The 13,323-nt window shown below is 62.0% G+C and overlaps 1 protein-coding gene and 1 long non-coding RNA gene across 5 annotated transcripts in view; one reads left to right on the top strand and one right to left on the bottom strand.

The window, feature by feature from the left end:
- ARHGEF10L (Rho guanine nucleotide exchange factor 10 like) overlaps window positions 1-13,323 on the top strand; it is a 163,747-nt gene that overhangs the window by 84,764 nt on the left and 65,660 nt on the right. The window contains exons 8-15 of one of the 3 annotated variants that reach the window (XM_049617971.1): window positions 1,469-1,585; window positions 4,456-4,564; window positions 7,050-7,156; window positions 9,277-9,354; window positions 10,396-10,575; window positions 11,645-11,761; window positions 12,158-12,250; window positions 12,839-13,012. In XM_049617971.1, coding sequence (XP_049473928.1) covers window positions 1,469-1,585; window positions 4,456-4,564; window positions 7,050-7,156; window positions 9,277-9,354; window positions 10,396-10,575; window positions 11,645-11,761; window positions 12,158-12,250; window positions 12,839-13,012 — 975 coding nt within the window. Of the gene's footprint in view, window positions 1-1,468; window positions 1,586-3,464; window positions 3,547-4,455; window positions 4,565-4,732; window positions 6,304-7,049; window positions 7,157-9,276; window positions 9,355-10,395; window positions 10,576-11,644; window positions 11,762-12,157; window positions 12,251-12,838; window positions 13,013-13,323 lie in introns of those variants that run through there. The other 2 variants (XM_049617969.1, XM_049617968.1) reach the window with 2 other exon arrangements.
- Window positions 7-3,275, bottom strand: LOC125913049 (uncharacterized). Of its 2 annotated transcripts, XR_007454915.1 has the most exons (4): window positions 2,354-3,275; window positions 2,107-2,215; window positions 1,658-2,008; window positions 7-1,489 (listed from the first exon to the last, which is right to left on the bottom strand). It is a non-coding gene; the product is annotated as an uncharacterized LOC125913049 (long non-coding RNA). The 2 variants fall into 2 exon arrangements; XR_007454914.1 differs by lacking the exon at window positions 2,107-2,215 and having other exon boundaries at window positions 2,354-3,153.

Raw genomic sequence — 13,323 nt, 5'->3', positions numbered from 1 at the left:
TCCATCCATCCATCCGTCCATCCATCCATCCATCCTTCCATCCATCCATCCATCCATCCAACCATCCATCCATCCATCCATCCATCCATCTGTTCATCCATCCATTCATCCATCCGTCCATCCATCCTTCCATCCATCCATCCATCCATCCATCCATCCTACCAACTATCCACCCATTCAACAAATATTGAGCACTTATAATCTGAAAGATGGTGTAATACTAGCTTCCATGTTTTGAGCGCTTGCTAAGTCATGGGGTCTACACGTATTTCCCATTCCATCTTCTCAGTAACTCTGTGAAGTGGTTATCATCCGGGCCGCTTTCCCAGTGAGGAAGGTGTCCCTCCGAGAGGTGAAGACACTATTCCAGCTAGTGAGCAGGGGGTGGCGACTTAAACCCAGGCCCGCCTGCCTCCGGCGCTCCTGCTCGTGGTCCGTTTCCTGGTCTACTCCGGAAGTAGTACCTTCTTGGCGCGTTCTGAATGCTTCACCGGATGTCAGTGTTGCTCACACAGCTCACGCGTTTGAATGTCTGTGTTTGTCTCTCCATCCATCCATCCGTCTTCCCAGGTGGCGTGTAAGCTAGTCAGCCACCCCTCCTTCCATCCAGACGCCCACCGGCCCTCCGTCCATCCGTCCGTCCGTCCGTCCATCCCTTGCTCTGTTTGCCCGCTCCTTCCCGCAGCGGTGTGCCAGAGTCCGCTCTTCCTAGCTCAGGAGAACTAGGAGCCAATTGCGCGCTCTTTCCGACTCCGCATTCAGCGACGTCACACTAGTGGTTTGAAATTCGCCACGGTGGCGTAGTGACATCGTGGAAAGCCAAAAAGCAGGGGTCTATTTCCCGGAGAAGCGCGTGTTAAATATTTACCGGCACGGCACTGCTTCCATCCGCCCCCTGGTCCCCCCGGGTTTTTACCCGTCTTCTTGTTCATCTGTCCGTCCATTTACCCAGATCTGCGGTCCTCCAGCCAAGTTTATCCATTTGCTCATCCAGCCATTTTTCTGTCTGTCCATCCAACCACTCATCCCTCTGTTTATAGTCCATCCGTCTGTCCAACCAGCTCTCTGTCCATTCGCCCGTCTTCCTGTGCATTTGCCCACGCACCTGCCCATCCATCCATCTCACAAACTTGCCAAGGACCTCCTGTGTCACCAGCCCCTCGCTGGCCCCTGGCATATGGGGGGATGCCTGAGCCACAGTCCTTGTCCTCTAGGCACTGTTCCCCTTCTCTGAGCGGGGCCGGCTGGTCCCCTGCCCCTGGCCCCCCAGCAGCCAGGACTCCCAGCCCCCGCTGCCTGCGCGTTGGGGTGGGACGCTGCTGGAGTCGATCCCCGGCGGGAGCCATCCCCAGGCCCCACGTCCCACCTCACCTGGTCTCCTTTTTCCTCTGTTGTCCTGTCTGTGTCCTCCCGTCCCGCCTGCTCCTCGCACCTGCTCTCCTTCTGCCTGGCTGCTTGGGGGCTCCAGCTTTCTCCAGACCTGACTAGGCTAAAGGAGAGATACGCCAGGACTAAGAGAGACATCTTGGCTTTAAGAGCCGGGGGGAGAGACGTGCAGGCGCTGAAGCACAAGTACGACTGTAAGGTACTGTCTGTCTGTCCCCCGGCGGCCTGGCAGGGGCCCGCCCCGACGCTGGAGCCTGGCCGCCTCTCGCACCTGTGCCGGGACCGGTGGTGCCGGCACCCGCTCCTTTCCACGTTCTCGCCTCTCTCTCCGAGTGAAACTGTCACTGTGCCAGAATTCCTGGGGGGTGGGCTGGGCTGGGCTGGGGCGGTCTGCAAACTCTGGGGTCCTCAGAATCACCTGGGTGCTTTGGAGAATGCAGACTCCTGGGCTGCACCCCCAGAGATGCTGATTCTGTAGGTCTGGACCGAGGCCCAGGAATCTGCAAATTTGGTAACTGTGGCGGTGGGTTTGGGTGACGCCTGGAGAGATGTGAGCCTTAGTGAGTGATGCTGAACGTTCCTCCCGCCCTGAGCCGTTCAGAGAGATCCAGGGTAAGGAAGTCTGTAGGAGAAATCACAACACCTTGGTCTTAGATGAGACCCAGACTTCTGGATAACGATGACACCGACAGCAGGAACTTCTCTTAGTTGAGCACCTACTATGTGCTGTGGAGGCCTGCAGGCCTGGCTCTGAATCCCCGTCCCACCACTTCCTCTCTTTGTGATCCCGGACAGGTCTCTTGACCTCTCTGAGCCTCGGTTTCCTCACCTGTGAAATGGGGGCATTAACAGTACCAGCCCCCTGGTAGATGTAAAGATTAGGTGAGCTCAGATCTATAAGGTGCTCAGTGCTGTGCTTGGTGTGACCTAAGAGCTCAGTGGCTGGTGGCCACTATTACTTACACACCTGACTGTTTTGTCCCCAGGGCATCCGGGGAGGCAGCTTACTGCTGTCATTTAGCATCAGCGAGGCTGGAGAGAAGTAACTGGTTGATGGTCACAGCGCTGGTCGGTGGCAGAGCCGGGATTCAAACCTGGGTCTGCTGTCCATCCTGTGCCACATCCTGTTTCATCAGAACCCGAGGCCTCCCCGGAGGGGGAGGGGGAGGGGGGGGAGGAGGAGGAGGTGGCGGGGGAGGGGAGGCACTTTATAGTTCATATAAACACGCCTTGGGGGGCCTGTGACCTGAGGGGGGCAGGTTTAACTTCTCAGAAGGCGAAGGCCCAGAGAGGAGAGGGAGCCTTGAAGGGAAGATTCTTATGACCACTGTTCTTGCCCCGGCTGTGACCCTGGAGTCAGACGCCTGGTCCAGCCTCTGCACCGTGGTTGATGGTGGGGACACCTCCCGGGGTGTTCATTTGCTGCTCTTCTTTGCCCAGGAAAACGGCAAGAGAAGTAGGAGTTTGTAGGATAGCTGCCTGCCCCAGCTTTCTTCCGGGAAGGAACTGGGCTCAGAGCAGAGGTTTCCAATCTGGGGCTTGTGACCCCTCCCAACCCCCAGAGGAGGACGAGCGTCTCTGTGTAGTTTCTGGGGTCGGACATCCGTGCTTCTCCTTAGATTATCACAGGTGTTTCTGACCCCCGAGCCCCACTCCTAGAAGCCAAGAACCACTACTGAAGATTTTTACCATTTCCATGCAGGGAGGCCCCAGGGGACTTCCCCTTCCTCCTGCGGGGTGTGTTGGGGGGGGGGGGGCGAGGGGTGTTTCCAGAAGTCAGCATTGTTCCTGAAAAGCCACCACCACCCCGTGCCCCAGGCCTCACGCCCCATGGGTTTTTGGCAACCCCGCTGCTCCGGGCCCTTCCACTGGGGACCAGGGGCTTTGCTTGGAGGAAGGTGATAGCAGGGACCAGAGCCCCCCAGGGGAGTGCTCTCCGCCTTCAGCAGAGAGTTTCAGGAAGGAGAGAGTGTTCTAGAACTGCACTGCCCATTATGATAGTCATGTGGTTCTTTACGTTTAAATCAGTTACAATTAAATATAACCGGGACTTCAGGTCCTTAGTGACAAGAGCCGCTTTTCAGGTGGCCCAGGAGTTACCGGTGGCTGGTGGACCCCCTGTGGGCACGCCGAGAGTCAGCATTTCCATCAGTGAAAAAAGTTCTGTGGGATAGGGCTGACTGTGTGCCGGGGAAGATGCCAGGGCTGGGGGCTGGGGGGGCGGTGCAGGGATAACTTCTGGGACAGCGGCTCTGTTTGCGGGCCCCAGGCTCCCCCAGTGCTCAGCTCGCGGCTTCCCCCTCCTGGGCGCGCGTCCTCTCCCGCCTCACATCCTGCTTTGCCTGCCGCGAGGTGTGGTGGCCGCGGTCCGTCCCCACGCTGGGGAAGCTGTGCTCGGCTCCGTGGCAGCTCCGGCCTTCCCTCCCTTTCCCGGGCCTCGGCGCAGTCAGAAACTTGGCTGCTTTAGGGGGCAAGGGACGGGGGCCTCACTTGGGTTTGGCAGATGGGGTGGGGGTGTGAACTCACTTCCTTCTGCTTGCCCCCAAAGTAACCGCTGCCGTTTGCGCGGATCATCTTACTGTCCGGCGTGCTTCCCTGGCCCCCGTTAGTCCTCATAGACCCTGGCACATCTCAGTGAGGAAACTGAGGCTCAGTGAGGCTAAGTGACTTGTCCCGAGAGGCGCGGCTGGGATTTGAACCCAGACCTGGCGCTCCAGGCCTCGGGTCTTTCCCGTGTCATGCCACTCCCTTCATTTGACGCCTACCCGTGCACTTTGTCCCGAAGGGAGACATTGGGTTAAGACCTCCTTTTGCCAGTAAACAGGGTTCCTCCGGGGTGATCTCCAGGGCACAAATGCCCCTTCTCACCCCTTCCTGGGATGCGTTGGGTGGCGTTGCCTGGCTGTCCCCCTTGGCCTCTGCCGCCACGTCCCTGGGAGTGAACGGGCCCTGGGGTCATGATGTACGCGGCCCCGGCTGGGAGGCCTGCGTGGGGCGGCGTGGCCCTTGGTGGCAGGCGTCCTGGGCGCTCCTTCGGCTTCTCTGATGAGCCCCTCTGCCTTTGCTCAGATGACCCAGCTCATGAAGGCTGCGAAGAGCGGGACCAGGGACGGGCTGGAGAAGACGAGGATGGCCGTCATGCGCAAAGTGTCCTTTCTGCACAGGAAGGACGTCCTCGGTGAGGCGCCGTGGGCCTGGCTGGCGGGAGGGTCAGGACTCGGCTGTGTGACAGCGGGGACGGTGGGCGAAGTCACTCGGGCTCTGGGCTCCTTCGGTGGTCGGAGTGCTCTCCGGCTGGTCCCAGTTAGTTTCCCACCCTCTGGCAGGTATGGTCTACCTCGTTTTGGGGGCCCTGGGGCCTCTCCCTTGGTCTGGGGCCCAGCGGCCCTGTCCTTGGTCTCTGTCCTGGCCGTCTGGGCCCCCCGCCTCTTATGCTGTGCAGCTTACCCGGCCTCCTCTTTGGACGCTCCCACCCTTTCCTTTATCCGTCACCCATCGGCCCGGCAGCCGATATTTACTGAACACCCACGGAGAGCCGCACCCTGTGCCGGGTGCGGGGCCACCAAGATGAACGAAGCGGCATTTCTTCCAGGAATATAAACAGGAAGTGACGGTCAGAGGCGGACAAGCAGTGGCGGGGAAACGTGGCAGGAGCAGGGAGGAGTGCAGTGCAAATGAGCAGTCAGGGAAGGGCTGGGAGCAGGAGGACGCGGGTCAGTTAGGTAGCAGGGTGGGGGGGGGGGGGGGAGGCAAGGAACAGGAGCAAGCGTGTGCAAAGGCCCGGGAGTGGGGAAGTAGGAGACATTCGAGAAATGATTGTCGCGATCGTCCACACGTATCGGGGACTTACTGTGCGCGAGGCAGTCTCTTACGGTCTTTGTGGTTCCTTGCTCAATCCTCATCAACACCGGACGGTACGCAGGGCTGTCCTGTGTCCATCTGGAGACGAGCGAACAGGCACAGAGTGGCTCAGTGACTTGCCTGGGGACACACAGGGACAGAAAGGATAAAGCAGAGGCTTCGTGTGGCTGGAGTGAGGGTCCGGGAGACCAGTGAGAGACGGGGGCCAGGTCAGCACAGGCGTTCAGGCCAGGGAGGCCTTCGAGACTCTGTGCCCTCTTGAAAAGTTACGTGCTTTTCCTTCTCTGTGCCTCAGTTTCCTCATCTGTGCAACGGGGCTGCTGCGGCATCTGCCTCAGGGGCCGGGGTGAGGGTGAGCGAGGCAGTGCGTGGAAAGAGCCCGGCATGGCTCCTGGCTCCTGTGTGGCAGGTGTAATTCTCAGTGGGCAGTCACTCAGTGGAGCTGTGTGCTGGTGGGTGGCAGCTCTCTGGTCTGGCTTCCGATCCCGGCTCCCTGGCCCCCTGGCTGAGAGACCTTGCGTAGGCTTCTGCCCCTCTCAGGGCGGCAGGTTCCTCATCTGTGAAATAGGCTTATTACTCCAGCACTGCGTGAACTTGGCACAACCCTGAACCTTTGGGAGAGCCCCGGCCCCCGACCGGGGAGCGGATGGGCGGAGGGGTCCTCTCAGACTCGGTGGGGTGGCCTGGAGGGTGGACAGGGTGACAGGCCGGTTGGCCGCGAGCGGTCCCTGGTCACCCTCCCCACCCCCAGACTGGCCAGGCTGCCAGCGGGCTCTCCCTCGGCCCTCCCCCGCCCCGCCCGCCGGCCCAGAGCCTTCCCCAAAGTGACCCTCCCACCCGGGTGTTATTAATAGCCACGACAGGGCTCGGATCACTGGCCAAGAATGTTGCCCGGTGGCGCATGGGGGAAGAGGAAGCCGCGGGGCCGGCGGCTGGGGTGGGTGCGGAGTGATGCCCGGGGTGCCATGTGGGCCAGGCAGGAGGGCCTTCACCACCCCCACCCCCACACTGTCGTCCGCTGTCCCTCCTCCTCCTCCTCTTCTGTCTCCTGTTCAGGTAAGGGCCCGCCCGGGTGTCCCTGCTCCCTCGGTCCCCTGCTCAGGGGTCGCTGCCCCTTCTTTCTGGTCAGCTTCCCCACGGCCACCCCCACTGGGTGTCAGAGTCCTGAGCAGCTAGGGTCCCATCTCCCTGTGCCTGTGTCTCTCTTGTGGGGGCAGAACCGTCCAAAGCCAGGTCCCTACACTCTGCCTGACCTCTCTCTCTCTCTCTCTCTCTCTCTCTCTCTCTGCCTGATCCTTGGCCTGTCTCCTGCTCTCTGTCCGAGAGCTGCCTCTACTCGGGTCTGCATCGCCCAGTTGAACTTTTTCCCTTTGGGTCTGTCTGCATTAGTTGTGATGAAAACTTGAAAACGCACAGCCAAAGAGCCCCACTCTTCTTGGGGCTTACTTTCTTCCCCCTTTTGGGCATCCAGAAGAAAACTATTTTTAGTGCATAGTGATGGAGACACGGGCGGCCTGGCTTCCTCCGGGCCAGGAGTGGGCGGGTCTGAGCAGGGACAGGGACTCTGGCAGAGCTGATCGGGCGAGCTGGAGGCCCCGGACGTGCTGCTCTGTGGCCCCTTGCTCGTTCCCGTTAATTCACGGACCGACCGATCTAGCAGAGCACAGCAGTGAGTGCAGCTTGTGGGCTCTGACCCTGTGCGGCCCCAGGACCCTGGCCCAGGGTGGTTCCCAACTCCTGGGGGGCTGAGCAGTCTAGGTCATCCTCTCCTGCGTGTGTCACCAGCCCATCTGACTTTGCAGGTGACTCGGAGGAGGAGGACATGGGACTCTTGGAGGTCAGCGTTACGGACATCAAGCCCCCGGCCCCGGAGCTGGGCCCCATGCCAGATGGCCTGAGCCCTCAGCAGGTCTGTGGGTAGAGTGGGGTGCCGGGGGTCTTTGGGGGCAAAAGGGGTGGTTGGGGACCCCGCGGGTCTGGGTCTTGAAGGGGAAGGGGTGAGCGAGGCCTCCTGGCCGAGCCTCAGCTCGTTCTCACCTGCTGTGCAGACTTCCAGATTGGGCCCGGCAGGTCCCATGCTGTTGTCCCGGGGTGGAGATCGGGGGGGGCCGGCATTCAGAGCCTTTTCTTCCCACCCTCAGGGTGACGAGAGCAGCTCCTGCTTAATCATTTCACACGGGAGATGTCGTTTGCAGGGAAGACCACAGTGACAGAGGGGTTGGAAAGCATTGAGCTATTCCAACTTGGGAGACTACGGAGGGGCCAGCCCACCCTCCATCTCCGGGCTTCTCCCAGGCGCCGGGGGTCTTTGGGCGATGCCTCCCCTCCCCCGAAGTGTCACACAGGACCAGGACCCGGGGGCTTTGCTCCGGGCCTCAGGCACAGGCTTGTTGCCATGAGGCATGAAACGGCGGGGGAGACCCCTGCCTTCCCCTGGTTGTGGGGACACTGAGCGAGTCACGTTGGGGCAGCAGGTGCGAAAAAGGATTTGCCCCTCTTTTGGCTGGCAGAGGAAATGCTTGGCCTCTTTTGAAAACCAGGGAGAGGAGATGTGGTGGCCACACCTCACGTCTCAGGATGTGAGTCCGTCCGCCTGCTTCCTTCTTTTCTGTTACCCGCCTGGACCCCCCTGCCCCCAGCACTGAGGTGGTGACCCCCTGCCCGCGCGCGGCGAGTCCCCGTCAGAGCCAGGCGCGAGCCAGGGCTTCCGGCTCACAGTCCGGGCTGCTCCTGCTGGCATTGGCCGCGTCTCTCTCCTCCGGAGCCTCTTGTGTTTCCCGGTCAGGCAATAGGAGTTACTTTGGGCCAGTGGCTCTCAGCCGAGGTGATTTTACCCTCCAGGGGCATTTGGCCGTGTCTGGTGACGTTTGTGGTTGTCACAACTGGAGGTGCTCCTGGAATCTAGTGGGCGGGGGCCAGGGATGCTGCTGAATGTCCTACAGTGCACAGGACGGTCCCCGACACACAAGAGTCACCCGGCCCCCAGTGCCAATGTGCTGTGGTCGAGAACTCTGCTCTGGGAACGGCTTGGGCACCCGGGGATCGGTGGCCGTGACAGTGCATCTGGCTGTGGGGCGGCCTGAAGGACAGTGGGCCTGGCCCATCCTGCGGCCCTGGGGCTGTGCGGGCCATAGGCAGGCCTGGGTCCCAGGCGGGGCCGTGGGTATTGCTGACAGAGGTGTGCTAGGCGGGAAGGAGGTGTCCAGAGGGGCAGGGGGAGATGGTAGTGGCTAGATCGATGCCCAGCTGTGGGGGCACAGTGGAATCACCTGGGATGCTCTCACCACCCCCTCCCCCCCCACCCCGCCCATACCCAGGTAGTGCCCTATACCGACTCAGTCGGAATGTCTGGGGAGGCAGCTAGGTGACAGTATTTTAAAGACGCCCATGTGATTCCACTGTGCAGCGGGGTTTGCTTACGCACCTGCCCCCTCTGTGCTGCCGGACCCAGGCGAGGGCTCCCAGCCTCTTGCCGGCCAGGCTGCACCTGAGGGGTGTGTTGATGTGGGCCGAGGAAAGAAGGGGCCAGCGAGAGGGGGGCTGAGGGGGACTGGACTGTTTGGCCTGCGGTGGAGCTCACCCAGTGGGGTGGAGGGATCCCGTCTGCGGGAGGGGGGTTGGGTAAGGGGTTGGAGCTACGAGGGGTGGGAGCTGAGATCTCTGTTCCGTCCGAGAAAGAATTTTCTCCCCCATTTGTCCCAGGATGTGGGAGGCCACCTGACCCCTTGGAGGAGGGGTGGTGACTCCCTATCCCTGGATGTACGCGAGGGGCGGCCTGGCGGGGGCCTCGGGCCCAGCACCCCACACCCCCCATCTGTAGGCGGGGCTCTGGAGGGCGATGCTGGCCTGCGGGCCCCCGGCGGTCCCAGGAGCGGGCTCTGGGAGGGACGAGTCCCTTCTGTCCTGCAGCCCCTCAGCTCTTCTGGCACCAGGACTCCTTATCGGCCAGCCGGGGTCTCTGCACACATCGGGTGCTCCCTCTGTGCTGTGGTGGGTGCGGCCACTGACTGTGTTTTCCGGCCCGGGCAGGTGGTCCGGAGGCACATCCTGGGCTCCATCGTGCAGAGTGAAGGCAGCTACGTGGAGTCTTTGAAGCGGGTACTCCAGGTACGACTCCGGGGGCCTCTGGGGAGACGGCAGGGAGGACCCCAGAGGGACACTTTGTAAGGAGGGTTTGTGGGGAGGTTATGGGCCGTTTTAAGGGGAAGGGGCCACAGGCCAGCGCTTTTATGGGGACAGCAAGAGTTCCTGATGCCTGGGAGTTGGCAGGAAGACTGCATTTCTGAACCAGGGTCGCGGGTCTGTGAAGTGAGATGTGCCCTCTAGAGTAGAGGGCGTGTGGGCCCTTCTGTGCCTGGAAGGGACCGTGCTCTCCTCACCAGTCCGGGAGCCCCGGGCCAGGGGCCATGTCTCCCATCATCCGGGATCATCCTGCGCCCCCCCCCCCCCCCGCCCCCCGAGGCTGGAGTGGATGCACCCCCTCGTGCTCTGTCAGTGCTCGTGTGACTGGAGTAACCCTGACGCCCCGGTCTGTCGTCTGCACTCCCGAAGGGGTGACTCCTCTGGGGGTGCTGTGACTCCAAGACAGGCCAGTGGGGAAGGGAATTGTTGGGGGTCGTGGGGTGTCGATGACACCGTCCTCTTGCCCCTCCTGAGTTCGGAGCCACACAGGGGCAGCCCGGGCGGCAGGCAGGGAGAGGTGACAATATCACCGTGTTCCTGATGGCTGGTGGGGGTGTGGCTCTAGGGCTGGGGGTCAGGGGACTTGCCAGGGGGGCATCGCCGCCACCATTCCATTCGACACGCGGGCTCAGTCACGGGCAGAGCTGCCCAGGGCCGGCCTGGGCCTCGGGGCCTGCCTCCACGGGGCTGTTTGCAGGCGGCCTCTTCCCCCGGCCCAGCTTGATACCTAAGTCACGGGGGTGGGTTGTGGGTGGGCAAAGAGGGGCCAGGAGTGTTACATTCATGGAGACCCTTCCCAAAGGACAGGTGAGGAGTGAGGGATACGTGCCCTCCCGCCTCCTGCCTCCGGGAAGGTCCACACATGGCCTGCTGAGTTCTGATTGGCAGGGCAACTGGGTGGGAGGGGCTGTGGCCTGGCCCTGGGGTGTTCACCCTGCTGCCTGCCCCCCCCCCCCCACCCCGCAGGATTACCGCAACCCCCTGATGGAGATGGAACCCAAGGTGCTGAGCGCCCGCAAGTGCCAGGTGGTGTTCTTCCGCGTGAAGGAGATCCTACACTGCCACTCCATGTTCCAGATAGCCCTGTCCTCCCGGGTGGCCGAGTGGGACTCCACCGAGAAGATTGGGGACCTCTTCGTGGCTTCAGTAGGTATCCCAGACTCTCTTTCCCCGGCCCCCACCAAGGTGAACACCGCAGCCCTGACCCGGAAGTCATCCGGGCCAGCCTCCTGCCTCCACCTGGTCACCTGTCCAAGCCGGCAGGGTCGGGGGGAAGCAGGGCCTGAGTCTGCCTGGCCCAAGCTGGGGTGCACACGACAGCTTCTAGTGGGTCCTTGGAGATGTCTGCGGGCAGGGTGCTGGGGAAGCCAGCTCACTGTTCTGGCCCTGCTGGGGCGGCTGGTCTCAGTACCCACAGGGTGCTCACCCGGCTGGTCTGAGTACCCGCAGGGTGCTCACCGGGCTGGTCTGAGTACCCACAGGTTGCTCACCATATGAGATGCTTTCGCATCCCATGGCCTTGGCCCCCAGAGGACTCTATGCTACAGGACAAGGGGCAGGTGCACTGGCTTGCTCTCCAGGAGGCCCGGCTGGGTCCCAGCTCAGTTTTGTAACCTTGGCCAGCTCCAGGGCCCTCTCGGGGCTCAGGCCCCCCATCTGAGGGGGGACTCTTGGTTTTTCAAACTGCAGTCTGTGGACCCCAAAGAGATTTGTGGGGGGTGGGTGCATCAAGTCAGTGGATCTGTTTTAGATCATTGGGTTCTGCTAAAAGGAAAGAATATATATGGTTTTGCAAACCCCAGCATTCAATAGATCTGATATCCTGGTCAGTGTGGACAAGGACCTGGGGTCAGGAGTGCTGTCCTCGGGGCTGGAGGCCCAGGGCATTTTACTTCCTGGGGGTGGTGAGGAAATGCAAAAAGGGGCATCGTGGCTGCCCCCACCTCTGTCCCTTCTCCCCTCGCCTTCCCGGGTCACCCTGCTGGGAGAGGAGGAGGGTCCCTGGTCTCTCCTTAGCACCGCCCCTCCCTCCCTGGACCGTGGGCATCTCTCCACCCCTCGGAGCCTGGTTTCGTCCCCTCAGTGGGGTGACAGGTCTCCTGAGCACAGGGCTGGTTGCGAGCCTCCGGGTACCTGGCACCGAGGGCAGGGGTGCCGCCCGCCCTTCCCCTCACGTCACAGTGACCCTCCCTCCCTGCCCCCGTGCCCATCCCAGTTCTCCAAGTCCATGGTGCTAGACGTCTACAGCGACTATGTGAACAACTTCACCAACGCCATGTCCATCATCAAGAAGGCCTGTCTCACCAAGCCTGCCTTCCTCGAGTTCCTCAAGGTGGGCCCCTCTCACGGGTTTCTCAGGAGGGAGAGGGCCCTGGGGCCCAGCTTCGGGTGTCTCATCATCGCTCTGGCCTGGATGCCACCCGCCCTTTCCTTTGGGACATCCCCCGTCCTGGGGGGAGAGGATCGGTCCCTCTTGCCCCCCAAGAGGAGGGTGATGACGAGGTGGACAGATCTGTAAGCAGCCTGGGAATCTGGAGCTTTGTCAGGTGGAACAGGAGGCCAGCGGCCTCTCTCGGATGGGCGAGGTGACGGGCGGGTCCGTTGGCGGGGGGACCTGGCCCTGTTGGGGCTGTGCTCCTCCATCGGGCTTGGCTCGGGTGGGGCTTCAGGTTGAGGCTGGGCCCTGGCTGCGGGAGGTCAGCGGACGGTTCCGCCCCTTCTCCAACAGCGTCGGCAGGTATGCAGCCCCGACCGCGTCACGCTCTACGGGCTGATGGTGAAGCCCATCCAGAGGTTCCCGCAGTTCATCCTCCTGCTTCAGGTACCGTGCGGGGTTCGGGCTGCCACGGACCTGCAGGGTGCGGGGGCAGGAGCCCAGGCGACCGGAAGGGAGTGAGAGCCTGTGGCCTCCCGGGGCCCGAGGGGTCCCGGCAGTGGGGAGTTGCTCAGTCAGCTGGCTTTGGCCACGTCAGGCTTCCAGAGGGAGCGTTGGTCCCCACGCAGGGCTCCCGGAGCTCGGAACCCCTCCCCTGATCGCCCAGGGCCCTTAGTTGGGGTGAGTCGTCACCACCGGGCTTGGCGGGAGGGGGGGGGGTCGCCAGGCCGAGGGCCGCCGCAGCACTTTCTTCTCTGTCCTCAGAGCTTCCAGCTGAAGGAGGGAGCTCTCATCTCAGGAAACTGCTGATCAGTGAATTAGGGATTGATCCAGAGATTTATTTTATTTTTCCGCTCATTAGCTATTTCTGGAGGCCTTACTCCGTGTTCGGTACCATCCGTCCTGGCCGAAAGCTGGGCACCTTCAGATCGGGTCTCTGCAGGAGGTGGGAGGGCGAGGCCTTGACCCCAGGCCAGGGGAGGAGGGTCTGCCGGCGTGCGGTTCTCATTCCCGGCTCTCTCGGGGTCCTGGCAGGACATGCTGAAGAACACCCCCAGGGGCCACCCGGACAGGCTGTCCCTGCAGCTCGCCCTCACGGAGCTGGAGACGCTGGCCGAGAAGCTCAACGAGCAGAAGCGGCTGGCCGACCAGGTGGCCGAGATCCAACAGCTGACCAAGAGCGTCAGTGACCGCAGCAGCCTCAACAAGGTGACTGCCAGGGCCCCCCCCCCCCCCCCCCCTTCACGCCTTTACCTGCTCTGCAGCCTCTATCACCTGTCACTCTGCCTCCTCCCCTCGGCCACCCACTAGATGGCAGTGTTCTCCGAGGGAGGGATTCCTGGCTCCCCTCTGAGCCCCGCAGACCTAACCCCGAGGATTGGGGTCTTGACCGCCTCCTCCCCATTCATTACCATTCACGTTCTTTTAGGGTAAAAGCCGATTTTGTCCACCAGTGTCATTGCCAGGAAAGACACCAGAAATGAGAGTCTGGCATCGTGCTTGACACAAGTAGGCTCTGG

This window comes from Panthera uncia, assembly GCF_023721935.1.
Source record: "Panthera uncia isolate 11264 chromosome C1 unlocalized genomic scaffold, Puncia_PCG_1.0 HiC_scaffold_4, whole genome shotgun sequence".
In the NCBI taxonomy this organism is placed as follows: domain Eukaryota; kingdom Metazoa; phylum Chordata; class Mammalia; order Carnivora; family Felidae; genus Panthera; species Panthera uncia.
Note: the sequence above shows the minus strand (reverse complement) of the source record. Positions and strands in the feature narration are given on the sequence as shown.